The sequence below is a fragment of the Hippocampus zosterae genome, chromosome 6 (genome assembly GCF_025434085.1).
Source record: "Hippocampus zosterae strain Florida chromosome 6, ASM2543408v3, whole genome shotgun sequence".
NCBI lineage: Eukaryota > Metazoa > Chordata > Actinopteri > Syngnathiformes > Syngnathidae > Hippocampus > Hippocampus zosterae.
Genome location: NC_067456.1, coordinates 22,930,185 through 22,945,504, shown reverse-complemented (window position 1 = coordinate 22,945,504; position 15,320 = coordinate 22,930,185). Strand labels below are relative to the sequence as shown.

Below are 15,320 nucleotides of genomic sequence, written 5' to 3'. Positions count from 1 at the left end.
TTACACCCTGTAGAAAGCACAGAAAGTGAAACAAAGTAAGGAAATCAAATATTTGCCGATATGAGATCAAAATGGTCCCACAAGGAGGAATCCTTTTTTCTTCTCTCTGGATCGCTACCACACTGGCTTGAAGAGAAGAACGGAGCTTCAAAAGATGCGAGATTAATTGGGCAGAATCGCAATCCGCTGACAGACACGCTTCCGTCTAAGGTTGGAGGCCTCAGGAACACAACGGCTGCACATGACTTTTACTCCAAAGGATCTATGCACCGACACGGGGGCGAGGTTGCGCGGGACACTTAATGATGAAATGGCATTTTTATGATTTTTGGGTAAATGTGCTCAAGACGTTTCATTTGCTGCAAACGTGGAGGTTGTCTTTTTGTTTGTTCGTTTGTTTGTTCCCTAAGATTCAGTATTTGAATAATGAAAAGTAGTATGACAACTTTATTGGAGCCTTCACACCACTGACTTCATTTAAAAAAAACAACCGTATCTTAAACTATGATTACATTCATAAAAACAGTCTGTGGTAATGTAAGATCTGCATTCATGGCTTTGAAGTACCTATCATTGTGGAGTTTCTTTTTTTTTCCCTCTTGGGTGTCATGATCAAAATTGACACAGACCAAATCGATACTTTCCAGCATCATATTTATCAGAGTCTTGGAGGGCAAAACATTGCAAAAGGCTAAGTCCAGTATGAGGTAGCAGACAAATTCCATCCTCTTTCCATGGTCTTGGAAGGTGACTGTGTTGCTGAGCAATATTTCAAATGTCGCTTCAGGCGGCTTCTTCCAAAGTCAACACATTCTGTTCCAACCTCATGACCTCCAGAATATGGATGTGAGCTGGCCTCTGGGTGGACTGATCTGCCCTTCTTGAAACAAATTCTATGGATAGGAAACAACAAAACATCATTCAGAGTTTCTGGCTTCATTAAAATGGAGAAAAAACAGTTAAACTCTTAGAACGTTCCTTCAATCAATCAATAAATAAATAGGACGGGTTTGTTTTTCTTTCTGGGATGAAATGAGATCTCTTTTCAGATATCATGGTCCTGGATTGCATCTCTTCACTTACTCATGCATTCCATAGATGGAGAAAACCTTTAAGTGTTGGTCTCTTTAGAGCGAGCCAAACAGAGGCAAACTTGAAGATTACATCTCTTACCTCAAGGAATATTCTAAGTCTGGAGACTGAGCCCATCTGTCCACTGCTGGTCACGGCTTCGATTCTGGTAACAGGTGGGCAGACAGACTTGGGTTATTAGAGGAAATGTTTAAGTGTCCCTAAACTACCAGTCCATGGCAAGTGTGTACCTGGGCAAGTATTGCTGTTTCAGAAGCAGGAGGACTTTCCAGAACTGGCCCTGATAGCTTTTTAACAAAGCGTGGCCGCATACCTGAAAGAATCACAGACAAATTAGGCGCTCCAGCTCTATACTGTGAATAAATGAGATTAGGGTCAAAACAACAAATGGCGGTCCCTTTTCCACATATAATATGGCATCTCAAAGTGCAATAGTAGGGCTGTACAATTATTGTGTGTGTGTGGGGGGGGTGGGGGGGGTAATGATTACTTTGATTGAGACTGAAGTCCCGATTAAGAAAATGATTATTGATGAATAAACTTTGAAGTTATTCATCAACTAAAACTAAACGACTCCAAACTACGATTATAGCCTCATGCCCAGACGTCCCTACACTTTGAATACTTTATTCTTATGCTGGGATGAGACCACTTGGAATGAGACCAGAAGTTGCGATGGCAACTCTACTATAAGGTACAACCTGTAGACTTTGTTTCCATCTAGTGGTAAACTAGTAGAACGACCTGAGCTCAAAGCGCGTGCAGTTTGATGCACGCACACTACAGGTTCTCACACTTAGCAAGCCTACCAGCAATTTCTACAGCAGAGAATTCTTCGGGATGTCCCGAACTTGTTGCCAGCCAATCGCAGGGCACAAGCACAAACCATTCACACTCATAATCACATTCCGGGACGATTTAGAGCACAGGTGTCAAAGTCAAGGCCCGGGGGCCAGATCTGGCCCGCCACATCATTTTATGTGGCTCGTCAAAGCAAATTAAGCATGTCAAGTTCCATGATGCTTGCTAAAGTCTGAACCAAAATTTCAAATTGTCATGTAATCCACAATAACACTCATTGTTCTTGACTTCTGATTTTAAAAGTAGTTATTCATCAATTTGTTGTGTGCTCTGTATGTAATATGTGGATGTGATTAAATATTTATATGGTTTTCCAAAATTCATAACGGCCCTCCAAGGCAAACCGGAACTACAATGTGGCCCGTGACAAAAATTAGTTTGACACCCCTGATTTAGCGTGTGCCATTAACCTGCCGTTTATGTTTTTGTAATGTGGGAGGAAACCAGAGTATCCAGAGAAAACCCACGCAGGCATGAGGAGAACGACGTACTAACCAACGACCACCCGGCCGCCCTACTTATTATGCATGTTTTTTTTTTGGTAACGTTTCATTTTTTTTACATTTTGCCTTTGCACTTGTATTGTTTATCCACAAATGTTTCATTGATATGACTTTCTGAATGGGCAGCTCAGTGGTCCAGTGGTTAGCGCGTCTACCTCACAGTGTATAGGGGTACCAGGTTCAATTCCAGCTTTTGCCTCCCTGTGTGGAGTTTGCATGTTCACCCCAGGCCTGCGTGGGTTTTCTCCGGGTACTCTGGTTTCCTCCCACATTCCAAAAACATGCATGACAGGCTAATCAGTCTAAATTGTCCCCAAGTGTGATAGTGAGTGTGAATTTTTGTTTGTCTGTGTGTGTGCCCTGCGAGTGTCTGGCAACCGGTCCAGGGTGTCCCCCGCCTACTGCGCAAAGACGGCTGTGATAGGTTCCAGCACCCCTTGTGAGGATAAGCGGATCAGAAAATGGAGGGATGGATGGATGGATGGACTTTCTGAATGGGAATCAAATTTCGAACAAACCCTTCCGGCTCCCCCTTTGCACAGTTTTGAAATTGTGCTAAATAAACAAACAGTCAATTGCACACGCTACATGCTATGTAAGAAATATTGTGCATTCGGGCTACTTTGACAAGGACAGAAACCTGTAAACACACCGTTCTGCACATAAATCTTTTTTCTTTAATTATAACGTAAAGATCGGGAGAAGCCATATTCACGATTACATTTCGATTAATTGTCCAGCTTTTGTAAATCGGACTCACCTCAAGAAAGTCCAACAGTAGCGTTGCAGTGATGTCTGCAATAGGCTCCATGTTGAGCATCTGAGCCAACCAGCGCCAACCATGATTCAGACCATGAGTCGGTGACTAAAATATAAACAATATTATTCATATGCTGCTTCTGCCTTCACCCGGATAATAAAAGAAGAGAGAAGATACAATGAAAACAAATAAAATGAAAGAAGAACAAATGAAATGATTAACAACATTCAAAGAATGTCAGAGAACGGTACAATAGTGATCGATGACCTTGTGCTCAGTGCAAATAGACAAACCAAACTGATGAACAATTTCCTACCGTGTGCTTGGAGTCAAATGGCCACCTCAGTTGGATGATGGCAGCGTAGAGGCGGATCATGCCGGACATCCTTTTCAGGAAACTGTCTTGGCCTTCAACCCCAGAGTCATCAACACGGTAACCAAGAATTCTGTTGAGCAAAAAGCTGCCTTTTTAAACCTGTTCTTTTTCTCAGATTGCATGAACAACAAAGGTGCATTTATTTGCCTGTCCCTTTCAGACATAACAAGTAAGACATTGTCTGGTGCAAGAGCAACACTTACTTTTATCATTCCATTTATTTTTTTACAACTTTTCCACATTAGCTATTTCATTATGGAGTGTGGTGAACAATTTTGCAATGGAACAGGGAAGTACAGTGGAATCCCAATTTTACGGACCCCGATTTAATGGGTTTCAGACATAACAGCCAGACAGCAGTGTCTAGTCCACACAAAATGCCCCTCTGAACAGTAACTGTCAAAGTCTGTTGCTTCCAGAATTGGTCACTGTGGTTTACTGGCACAATCAACGGACAAAGACTTGTAAAGGGATTTCTGAATTGTGCCGCTGTTGTCACAGATTTGCAGTACAGAATGATCTGGCAAACAAACATGCCCACTTGACGGCCATTTTGGCAGTCAAAATCAATGGACAGCATGCACATACGATTAGCATTGCCGTAGGCACACGGCTCAAGATGGGCATGTCGTATCGACCCATTATCAAGTGGACGGCTGTTGTTTACATTTTCACTGGAGTAACCCCTCAATCCCAATTTTACTGGATTTTGACTGATCTTGCAAGGCCCACAGAATAATTGGTTCTACAGCTATATAAACATGGAGCCTACTAAAATAAAATATTTTTTTCATTCTTCAGCAATCGACATTACAAAATGTCTAAGTTTCATGAAAATGGCAATTCTTGGGCAAAAAACATGGAGAAAAAGAGCTTTTTGTAAAAGCATGCATTTCAAGCATGTGAGGCGCCACTGCCGCCTCCTGGTCGCTTTTTTACATACCGTATTTTCACGACTATAAGGCGCCATTAAAAGTCTTAAATTTTCTCCAAAATGGACAGGACGCCTTATGGTGCGGAGCGTCCTTTATATGCGCCGAGTTCCAAAATCTGACTGACAGCCGACACGCTGTTTATACAGAGAAAAGGCGGAAGTGACGGTGGCCAGGCATGAAAGAAGTCGGCCAATCAGGGAAGGGTGGGCGTGGACATATATGGAGAGGGAGAGAGAGGACAGACAAGCTAGTCCGCCAATGGTGAAGGGTGGGCGTGTAAGTGGACGCCTCAAGCCAGTACCAACACTTGTATAGAGTGTGGCAATGTGCATTGTTGCAAAACAACTCCGGTTTTGGTTTCTAAGAATCCCCGAAAATAAATTCTACAGAGAGACACGCCTACGAAGCTCAGTTCAAACTTAAAGCCACCGGTTATGCTTTTGGCATGCGTGCCCATCTCACAGCAGCGGTGAAAAAAAAAAGTCAAGCAAATGAACTCTGAGCTTGCCGTTATTCCCGGAGGCTTGACTAAAGAACGACAACCGCTGGACATTGGCATCAACCGGGCGTTCAAAGTAAAGTTGCAAACGGCATGGGAACAATGGATGATCGGTGGCAAACACAACTTTACAAAGAGTGAGAGGCAGTGCTTGGCGAGTTACGCCACAATACGCAACAACGAGAGGGAACGCGGCGTTTTTGATGGATTACGGTACTTGCACAATTGTTCTATTCTTTCTACACACACACGCGCTGCCACCATGCTTCGCTCTGTTCTTTACTTTCAAATGTGGGAAAGCTTAACACGAGAGAAATGTTGACTTTGCTGTTGCTACTCCTTCTTTCCGCTCGGCAATGCGTAGCAACTCACACTAGCATGTGATGCATTCAATGACAACTGGGATGTGCAGTCCTCTGCTTCTGATACAGAGGATGAGGACTGTGATGGATTTCTGGGTGATGATTGATCGAAAAACGTGAGAACATTGTACGATGGCTAAATAAAATACACCCGAACTCAGTTCTGCTTTCGTTGCCTTTTTAAAAACATGTTTTTATCTTATCTGTATGTCTTGGCATGCTACCGTATGCTTCAAGCTAACGTGTTAGAGTGCGCGCATGCATGCCGTATGTTTAAGCTGGCGTATGTTTTACCACTGTAAAACTGCGGCCATTAGTACGATGCGTCCTGTGTATGTGTAAAATACAGAAATGTCACCCATTAATGAGACTGCGGCCATTAGTACGATGCGTCGAATAGTCGTGAAAATACGGTAATTTACAATGCAAATGGCTCATTCTCATTCACAGATTGCATCAGAACCTCTTCCTCTCTATGGTGCAAAAAAAAAATAAGACTTAGACGTACAAGTACGTCCTTGGTAGGCGGGCCTAATTTTACACAGACGTACAAGTACGTCTTGTGGAATTCATTCATCTTCTTTTCATTCATCTTCCGAACCGCTTCATCGGGGTCTTGTGGAATGAAAGAGACGGACTGTTGAACATCAGCATGTAATCATTATTTGTTGTTTGTTTTCTCTGTTGGAGAAGGAAACAACCCTCTCTGGAGTAACTGGGCAAACAAACACAAGCGATATTCCGCGTTCGGCTTGGGAACAGCATTAAAGGCAGACCTTTAACACGGCCAGGGTGGCAGCAGCGACTGACCTCTGATATTCATCCACAGGTGTGCCATCCTTCATTCGGGGATAATGTGGGACCGCATAAGGACATTTTTTGTGCAGGTAGGCAAGGAAGAGGTCACCAAAGCGGGGGTGCTGCTGCCATATCCCCGAGGCTGCCACGCCGATCGGGAAGGCTGCTTCATGATGAGACGCCACCTCTTCCTCACCTTGTTTCTACAACAAGAAATCACATGCTTTAGTAGAAAGTTTCCAACTTCGAGGATTTTCTTAAAAGAAAACTGGCGACTTAACACTCACCACAAATTTCTCCGCCACTTTGCAATACACAAAGTCCAAGCCCTGTGGGTGATGGGAGGAGGAAATTGACTTCCCCCCGGACACCACCGTATGTCCAGACAGCAACTTGTCGATCTTTTCAAAGATTTCTCGAAGCCGAGATCCAGAATTGGAGGAGATTTGACTAATGGGTATGGTAGCGGCTTTTTGGAGCTCCAACTTTAGTTTCTTTATCTACATAAACAGAAATGGTGACACAGTTAAGGATTGTATCAAATGACTACTGGACAAGCACCAGGTTTCGAAGAAATTGATTGATCAAGTGCTCACACTAACCTGGACATCTTTTGATGAGTTGAGTTGTTCAATGGACTGAATGCACTGAGTGAGAGACTCCTGCAACTCTTTGTACCACTTCAACGTGGTGTTGTCTGCACTGTTCTGCAGCCCTGTTGGACGACATTCGTGTCAATCAATCTGCTCATAATGTAGTTGATAGCAGAATTCTCCTTAACTCATTAACTCAATATCCGGTTGCACCAACCATGGCAGTGACAAAGACGGTGTTGAGGCCCACCATGACATCATGCTTAGAGACATGAGGGGTGTTCACACGGCAAAATTTGGTCCGGTGCTACGCTGGGGCTGCCCCAGTAAATTAGCTCCGACGTAGCCCCGGAAAACAGCTTACAATGGACCAAATTCGATCCACCTCATGGGGTGGTTTAAAAATTTGCTCCAGAGCAAATGCTTGTTTGCGAAGCAGCACCGGGGTAAATTTGCACGTGTGAATGCAACTGGGTTAAATTTGCTCTAGAGCAAATGTTTGTGAAGAGTTTAAGTACGGCGAGAATGCGTTGCTTTCGTGCTCTGTCGGACTTCCGTCATGTGTTTGTTTAGTAACAACACAAGACTTGGCTGGTAACATCTTTCCTTTTGTAGGAGACTGGACTGTCTCGGAGTTGTTTGTGTAGTTTGTTCACAACCCCCTGCCCCGCATATAATTTATTTTGTTATTTCCTCTCTTGATTTTCTGTTTGGCGCATTACGTGTTTGCTTTTCTGAGTGTCATTGAAGTCATCGTTGATTTACGTTTTCGTGGGCGGTCACTCTCGAGCAGAAGGCACGGAGACCGAGAAGGAGAAAGACGTGCCTGTCCAGTAGTTGCTTGAATTGTGTATAAGTTTTAAAAAGAACCAACACAACAGCTCAGTTCATTTGTTTTTTTGTTTTCGTTTTGCTCCGCTGCAGAAACTGCTGTGTGAACGCAAGTGGGGCTGCACCGACACTGTGCCGGTGCTGACACGCTCAGGGGCTTTGTACGTGTGAACGTTCCACACAATTTGCTGCGGTGCAAAATATATCGCAACAAAATACATCGGTGCAGCGCCGGAGCAATTGTGTGCCGTGTGAACACCCCTGTGGCAGTGAAGAGATGTCAGTAAACGGAGCTGGAGGAAGTGGAAATTGAGACGTTGAGGTTTTCTTTAGATGTGACCAGGTTGGATTGAATTGGAAATGATCTCATCAGCGGGGGGCAGCCCAGGTTAGATATTTTGGAGGCATAGTTGCTGAAAGCAGACAGAGATTGTTTGGACACATCCAGAGGAGAGAAAGGGAGCAGACTGCTTAAAAAGGTGATAAGAACGGCGCTGCCGGGAACGACAGCGAGTGCAAGACTTCAGAGAAGGTTGACAGATGTGGTGAGGGACGACATGAGGGCAGTGAGGGATGTTAGAAAGGAGGATGCAAAAGATAGACTTTGATGGAAAAGGATGAAACACTATGGTGACCCTAAAGGGACGAGGTGGATGGAAAACAAGAAGATGCTGTACTTTTCATCAAATGTGTTATTTTTACACCAGTTCTGCAGGCCCCACATCTACCGAAAAGTTCAACTTTGGTCTCGTCAGTGCACAGAATATTTCTCAAAGTCTTGGAATGATTGAAATGTTTCTTCGCAAACAGTTGATGACTCTATGTTTTGTGTTTTTCCTTCAATACTGTTTTTTACCATAACATTACTAAGGGTGACATTTTTGTTCAGTGTCATTCCTATGGTCAAATCTTGAATACTGACGTTACCTGAGGTCACTTGTTTGAATGTCATTCTTTTTTTTTTTTTTTTTTTAACCATGCCAGACGAGTCCTTTTTGCACTCTTGGATAACTTTTGCTCACTGCACCCAGCTTTTTATATTTGTGAATAATGGCCCAGACCATCATTCGCTGAAGTCTCTAAGCCTTGAAATGAGCTTTTCAACCTTTTCCACACAGTACGATTTCATTTGCTTGGTTTCTGAAATCTTCTGGATCGCTTGGACTTGGGGGAAAAAAAACAACAACAACTCACAAACCACACATGAATAAACGACAGACAGTAACACAGGCGTCACCAAATCCGATCCGCCAGGGCCTCTATCCGCAAAATGTTTGAGATGTCTCCCTCCTCCAATACACCTGATTCAAATGATGAGCTCATCAGCAAGCTCTGCAGAAGCATGATACCAATCCTAATCATTTGAACCCGGTGTGTTGGAGGAGGGAGAGACCTAAAACATTTTGGATAGGTAGAGATTGTGACCCCTGGACTAAAACCGGTCAAAAACTGTAGTTAGCCACAGTCAACATGTGATTTAACAAGGGAGCGTGTTTGCCCCACTATATGCTAGCAGGAAAAGACAAAGGATCAGCAGGTATGTTGATCAATTGACTATTGCCTCATATTTCCCACGATGCCATGCTACTGTGGCTTATTAAAACCTAAAAGGAGTATCCTGTATTTGGTGCAGATCAACACCGTTTTGTATTCAGACCTGTAGTGAACTGCACTGAGTCCGTTTAAAGTGCACCGAGACCACTTCAAAAAGTTGGTCTCTGTCCGCTTGTTTGGTCTCCAGCAGTATTTGTATGGGTATATTCTGACCTGCATAAAAGTTCTGGACCAGCGAGGGAAACGAAGCCTGGTGGACCAAACGGTGCAGGTGTGACTACACTGTTTTGAACAGTTGCACCAGCACACTTCGAAGAAATCAATACAACTACTACATGTACTATATTATGTAGTCTCTATTTTGCTAATTTGACAATTTTGGTAACTATTAATGGTTTTTCCGACAAATGTTTAAATGTTCGGACTGTGTGGAAAATGCAATACATACCGTTTTTTTTGGACCATAAAGCTTCCTGAAAATTATTACATTTTCTCAAAAATTTACAGATGCCACAGCACAGATGCGCCGGCGCACGTGCCGAGCTCACAGAGCAATCCCCACGTTGGTGCGCGTACCGCTTTAAGACAATTACATGACCGATGCAATGAACTATGTCGACTTGGCAAAAACGCACTAAACTGTGTTTATAAGGACACGCTGTCAACAGGATGCAACAGCTGAAATAATCTAAAACTCAATAGTTCCTTCTGGATGTCTTTGTGGACGATGGAGCAGGAGAAACAACAATTTTCTGTCGTGTGGGACCAATTTGATCTCCTTTTCAGAGAATAACCTATATATATCATCTCCTCTCAGATTTTCAACTCGTCTCCTTCCATTGTAATTCAAATAAATTTCAAGGTAATTCTTAGTTCACTATTCACATTATTTTTTTGCAGGTGAAATGTCACATTTGTTTCTCTGAGAGCCGTCTTATACCAACAAAAGCACCTCCTCAATCCTGAGGCGATTATCGGGCCAAGAATGAGAATGAAGTTCCCGATACTCACAGGATAAGGTCAGGGACACAGCTCTTCTCTTACTTTTTCCCTGCTGCTTTGTTGGTAATTAATTGGTAATCCGTAATTATTATTGATTTATTCTCCACTTCATCTTTAACATGTCCTCATCTCCTATTACCCCGAGATGGTTGCAGAAAATCAGGCTCGGGGCTGGGGTGAGTCATCATTTTCATGGACTTTGAATTTGTGTTGTATCGTATTTTGAAGGAATTAAACATTACCATAGTGATCAGTGTTGCGGCCAGATTAGACACTCCTTGTGCTTATTATTATATTTCGAAAACACCACAGTTTTCATGCAGCTCATTCCATATTATTTTGTTGTATTATTTCCGCCACACCTTTAATGCTGGTCCCTGAAAATATTGTCTGACATATACCGGTCTGTGGGGCAAAAAAGGTTGGGTACCCCTGCAATAAACTATTTAACATATGATGCTTCACAAAGATAATGCATCTCAGAAATTCATCCACAAAAACGTTTTAAATTAGATATTGCACTAAATAATACAGGGTGCCTCATGGTACGAAAAATACGGTAACTGCGTATTGTATTTAGACAGCATCCCCGCAATATGGCATGACTTGTATGTAAACAATGCAAACATTTCTACGAATACTGTTTTGGATAGATAAAGTACCGGTACTTGGTATTTTCGCCACAGGAGTGACTTTCCTCAATTGTTATGAAAATTTAGATTTTTATTTTTTATGTACCGTACTGTCTGCCTGTGCTTTAGCTGTTGAGTTTCCCACCTTGCTTCTGTGCTCTCTCTTTGGCTACCTGCTCCGCCTTCTTTTGTGCTTCCTGCAGCGTCTTCAGCTCCACCAGCTTCCTCTGAGACTCCGCCAACTCTTTCTTCTTCTCCTCCTCCAGAGCTTTGGCTGCTTCTTCCTGCATTAAGCGGATCTGAGTCCGCATTTCATGTAGGGCCCTCTCCGCCACAGTCATGTCTTCCACGCTGGGATATTGCCCCTGTAAACATGGTTGAATGAGTAAGACAAGTCAAATGCTCAGGTGGTTCTTGATAGCTTGATTTCTTCACATTGTTCACATATTTTCAAAATATTTGTGTAGTATGTTTGTACTCAAGTCATATCAACCACTTATTGAGGTTTAATATTTAGAAAAGGGAGAGCCAACTGGTGGCCCCTCACCCACACAGGGACTGGCCCTCGATTCATCTTAAAAAAGGTTCGTAAAAAGGTTCACTGTTGCTGGGCCATTGAAAGGTGTAATATCAGTGTGAACCACAACTAAGCAGACATCGCTCACCAGCGTCTCCAGGCCTCACAACACAAATCTCAAAAGTATACAATGGTGAATTTTTTTGAGCCCACACCAATGGTAGTTCATTTAAAGTGCATGGTGATTTAGTAATTATGTGTTCTCAAATAACATTGATATATTCAACGCTCAACAGCGATTCAAACACATGTGGTTGCTTAATCGGGAATCACTTGTCATATCATAATTTCCAATCAATTACGTCATTGGTCTGATCCGCGTTACAAGACAATCCAGCAAACAATCTTGCTCACCTCAGTGATGTTATGTGCTCTCATCATTAATAATCCAAACTTTCTCAGAAGGCTTTCCCCCCCAAAATATTTATAAATAATTTAGCATTTTTATTTTTGGTTCGGGGGGAGGGGGGATTTTCATATATTTTAATATTAATATTTTTCATAATATTTTTAGGGTTTAATTATTTTTTCTGAAATCATTTCAATAGGAGTCAATTACACACGTGTTTTGGCTATTTGTGGGCTAGATCTGTCCTAATCCTTCATGCATAGTGGGGGTGAACTGTACACTCAAACAAGTTGTTTAAATAGATCAGTCCATCTTCTGAATGAATCAATTATCATTTTTTTTAACTTGCTGATCAGTAATTTGCTCTCAATCCTTATTGTGGAAAGCCAAAATGAAATGTCTTTCAGCGGATGTTTACTAACAACTTTTCAGATTTGCAAAATGCTGAAAAGGATTGAAAAGGTTTTTTAAAATCTTAGACAATATGTTTTTTTTAATTCCAACAAAAAAAATCAGGGAGATCCCAGCATCATCAGCATGTCTTAAAAAGTTAAATGAAAACTTCAAGAAGAAAAGAGCTTCCTGTTGTTTTCTACAGTGAATAAGGGCCTTCTAAAACTTCTAAATAACTGAAATGTTACTCACTTTGTTTTAGTTTCAAACAAAAACAAAAGGTGCAGAGAGTTTCCAAGGTCATCAACAACTTTATAAAGCTAACTGAAAAGGGAAATAAATAGTTCTCTGACAGGAACACCGTTTTAAATTGATCTCTGATTGGCGTCAGATTTTCTGAACAAGGCCAATGATAACATTCGTCAAAATGCTGAAAATCAGTGGCAGCTATAGTCAAACAACAATGTATTTAGTCTGATGTGTTTTCTTTTTTTAATTAAAAATCTTTACACTGACCTCTGCTGTCTTTCGAACAACCTCGGACACCTGGGAGCACAGTTGGTTCCCACGAGTGCTGTAGGTGCCAAGACTTGATAGGACAGCGGTTTGAGTCTGGGTTGAGGGTTCCAGAAGCTGGTTGAGCTGCAGGATTTCCTCTTGAATGGAGTTGAGGTTCCGCAGCCTGTCTTTGCCGTCAACCAGCCGCTGTCGTTCCAGCTCTGCCTCCCTCAGACGCTGCTGCTCCACCTCTCTCAGGCGGAGATTCTGGATCTTTGAGACAAAGGACAAGACATTTCAAATGTATAGTGTGTGGATGTGCTCGGCTTGGATGAAATAAGTCACGCTGTGAAAATACTTTCAATCTGTGGCGTTGCTCTTCCTTCAGCTTCTCTTGACGTCCAATGCTCTCTTTTGTTCTGCAGTAGAGAAATGTCAAAAACCATGAAAAGAAAAGCCGAGCAGACATACTTTCATATGTTGGTCAAGTAATCTCACTCTCTATCCATCATATCCAGCATGCTCTGGTATTCTTGTCTCTGCTTCAACTCCATGAGTTCCTCGAGGCGCTTCAGCTGCTCCGACTCAGCAGTCGCCACCATCATCACTAGCTTCTCCAGCCGCTCCTGATGTACTCTGAATGCCATCTAAGCCACACAAAAATAACATGCACCGTTAGGATTCAATGTCTTGTGAAAAAAATGTACCAATTTACACTTTGATTTAACATAATCAAGAATCCAACACCCCCAACAAATCTCAGCAGTCCCAGATGAACCAGAATGAGGGGAAAATACACGATTAGGTTCGGACCTTTGCTTTTTTATGTTGCTCCTCTTCAAATTTAAGAATGGATCCAGCCATTGCCATGGCTTCAGGGGAGAGCAAGGACATAGTTGGCGAGGACAAGGGACTGATGATTTCATCGACATTGCTTTTTGGAGCCTGGTGGTTTTCATCATCAATCTGACGTGAAGAAAGCATGGAAACAATAGTTACAAAGAGTTTCATTCATGTAAGTAATCACTAGATATTCAGTTTTATTTAAATCACGCTTTATAAATGTTAACTATGTCAATACACATGAGTTTTGATGTACGCAGGAAAATTCCATTTAGCAAATTAAAATAGGAAACACACAAAGTAATGCAAAGTTAAACACTGTTTAATAAAATTACAACTACAGTATTTCATTTCCAAGATCGTATAAATCAGCATATATTGTATTGTATTGTATCATCTACAAAATGGGACTTGCCTGTTCTTGCTCAGCCTTCAAAGATAGTGTTACACTGATTGTGTTGTGCTTGACTGTTGCGTCATGGCTCGATCCATTAGAGGACATAGAGACAGTCAACCCAGGACTGGACTGACCAGAGCTAAAACTCAAACCAACAGCCGCCTGTGGGGACTTGGAGTTGAGGTTTTGCAGTATGGCTCCAGACTGCGATGACAAACTGAGCGAGTCTTCATAACCTGACAAAACGTCCTGCAGAACAAAAAAACGTCTTGAAAAAAATACACAAAACCGCAATTAAAAAGTTCTTCCTGAAAATAACAGGAATTAAGTGAATTAAACTGAACTATACAACATGTTCGGAAAAATCACTGTGCTCTGGTTTTATTAATGGATGTGTTTGAGGATAAACGAGAAACAGTGGTACAAATTAAAACATTCTCATTTGCAGACTTTCCAAGCATGTTGTGTTAGTTGGTTGGGTGTCATCCTCCTCGTGCTTACGCTTGATTTTGGGGGGAAAAAAATCACATGGATGAGTGATCAGTCCGAATTGAAAGTGTACTTTCCTGAAATTATTTACAGTATATGCATATACATATATGTGTGTATTTTATTCGTTCCACTGGGGTTTAGCAAGTGTGTTTATATAGAGACGAAAATATCTTTACTGTTACTAGTGTTAGTGCCTCAACATGGCTACACTCGTGAAAGCACAACAACGAACTCAAACGCGTGTTCGTTAAATGTTGTCAACTCATATCCGGATTAATTTTAGACCATTTTCCGGAGGAATGTTCATGAAAATCCGGAGGACTTTCATTACTGGATCATAATACAATTGCTCGCTGCAGTGCATTCACACGTTTGTTTGTTCCACCGACGTGATGTTGCTAATCACCGAAACAAAAAAGATTAACACGTAAACATAAAAACAACATGACGACAAAGTAACAGGGATACAGATACGTTACGGGAAAATGCAAAAAATTGTTATAAATGGCCAACCGAACAACGGTTGAGCGGAAACTGATCTTAAAAAAAACGATACTTACTTCACCTCTCGCCGACCAATACGGGTTGAATGTGATATTTCCCTTTGGTGAGTTTTTTAGCGCCTCTAACGTTTCCCAACGGAGGCTGTCACGAGGCATTGTGAACAAAACGTAAAAACAAGTTTTTAAAAATAAAATAACACACGCAAACAAGACACGATCCCACCCTACCAAGCGCCTGCACGGTCTCTGGTGCGCATGCGCAGTAGATTGGACATTTTGGACCATTGTCTACAGCAAGCACAATAAGACAAAATATGTAGGTGGCGCGATACCATCAAAGTGAGTTTTCGTGTCATGAAAATTCGAACAATCAATCCATCCAGTCATCAAGCCATTAAGTAAATTAAGTGTGGTGGAGTAATGCATTTTCTGGAACTTATCGAAGTCCACCATGTTTGCTGTTTGTTTTT

The 15,320-nt window shown here is 42.0% G+C and overlaps 1 protein-coding gene across 1 annotated transcript; it reads right to left on the bottom strand.

The window, feature by feature from the left end:
• Window positions 1-581: 581 nt before the first annotated feature.
• On the bottom strand, window positions 582-15,118 carry gle1 (GLE1 RNA export mediator). The gene is made up of 15 exons (XM_052068406.1): window positions 14,908-15,118; window positions 13,874-14,104; window positions 13,429-13,581; window positions 13,114-13,262; window positions 12,974-13,034; window positions 12,634-12,888; window positions 10,944-11,163; window positions 6,789-6,901; window positions 6,474-6,686; window positions 6,199-6,389; window positions 3,533-3,662; window positions 3,217-3,321; window positions 1,323-1,405; window positions 1,174-1,237; window positions 582-893 (listed from the first exon to the last, which is right to left on the bottom strand). Exons 1-15 carry the CDS (start codon window positions 15,004-15,006, stop codon window positions 825-827), a joined length of 2,136 nt encoding a protein of 711 aa, XP_051924366.1. The 5' UTR covers window positions 15,007-15,118; the 3' UTR covers window positions 582-824.
• Window positions 15,119-15,320: the final 202 nt, after the last annotated feature.

Bases quoted from the DNA above. Each gene is read 5' to 3' on its own strand.
- gle1 (XM_052068406.1), bottom strand. From the start codon at position 15,006: ATGCCTCGTGACAGCCTCCGTTGGGAAACGTTAGAGGCGCTAAAAAAC. The intron at 1,238-1,322 runs GTACACACTTGC...ACCTGTTACCAG, and splicing joins AAACAGCAATACTTGCCCAG to AATCGAAGCCGTGACCAGCA. The intron at 894-1,173 runs GTAAGAGATGTA...TCCTATCCATAG, and splicing joins GACTTAGAATATTCCTTGAG to AATTTGTTTCAAGAAGGGCA.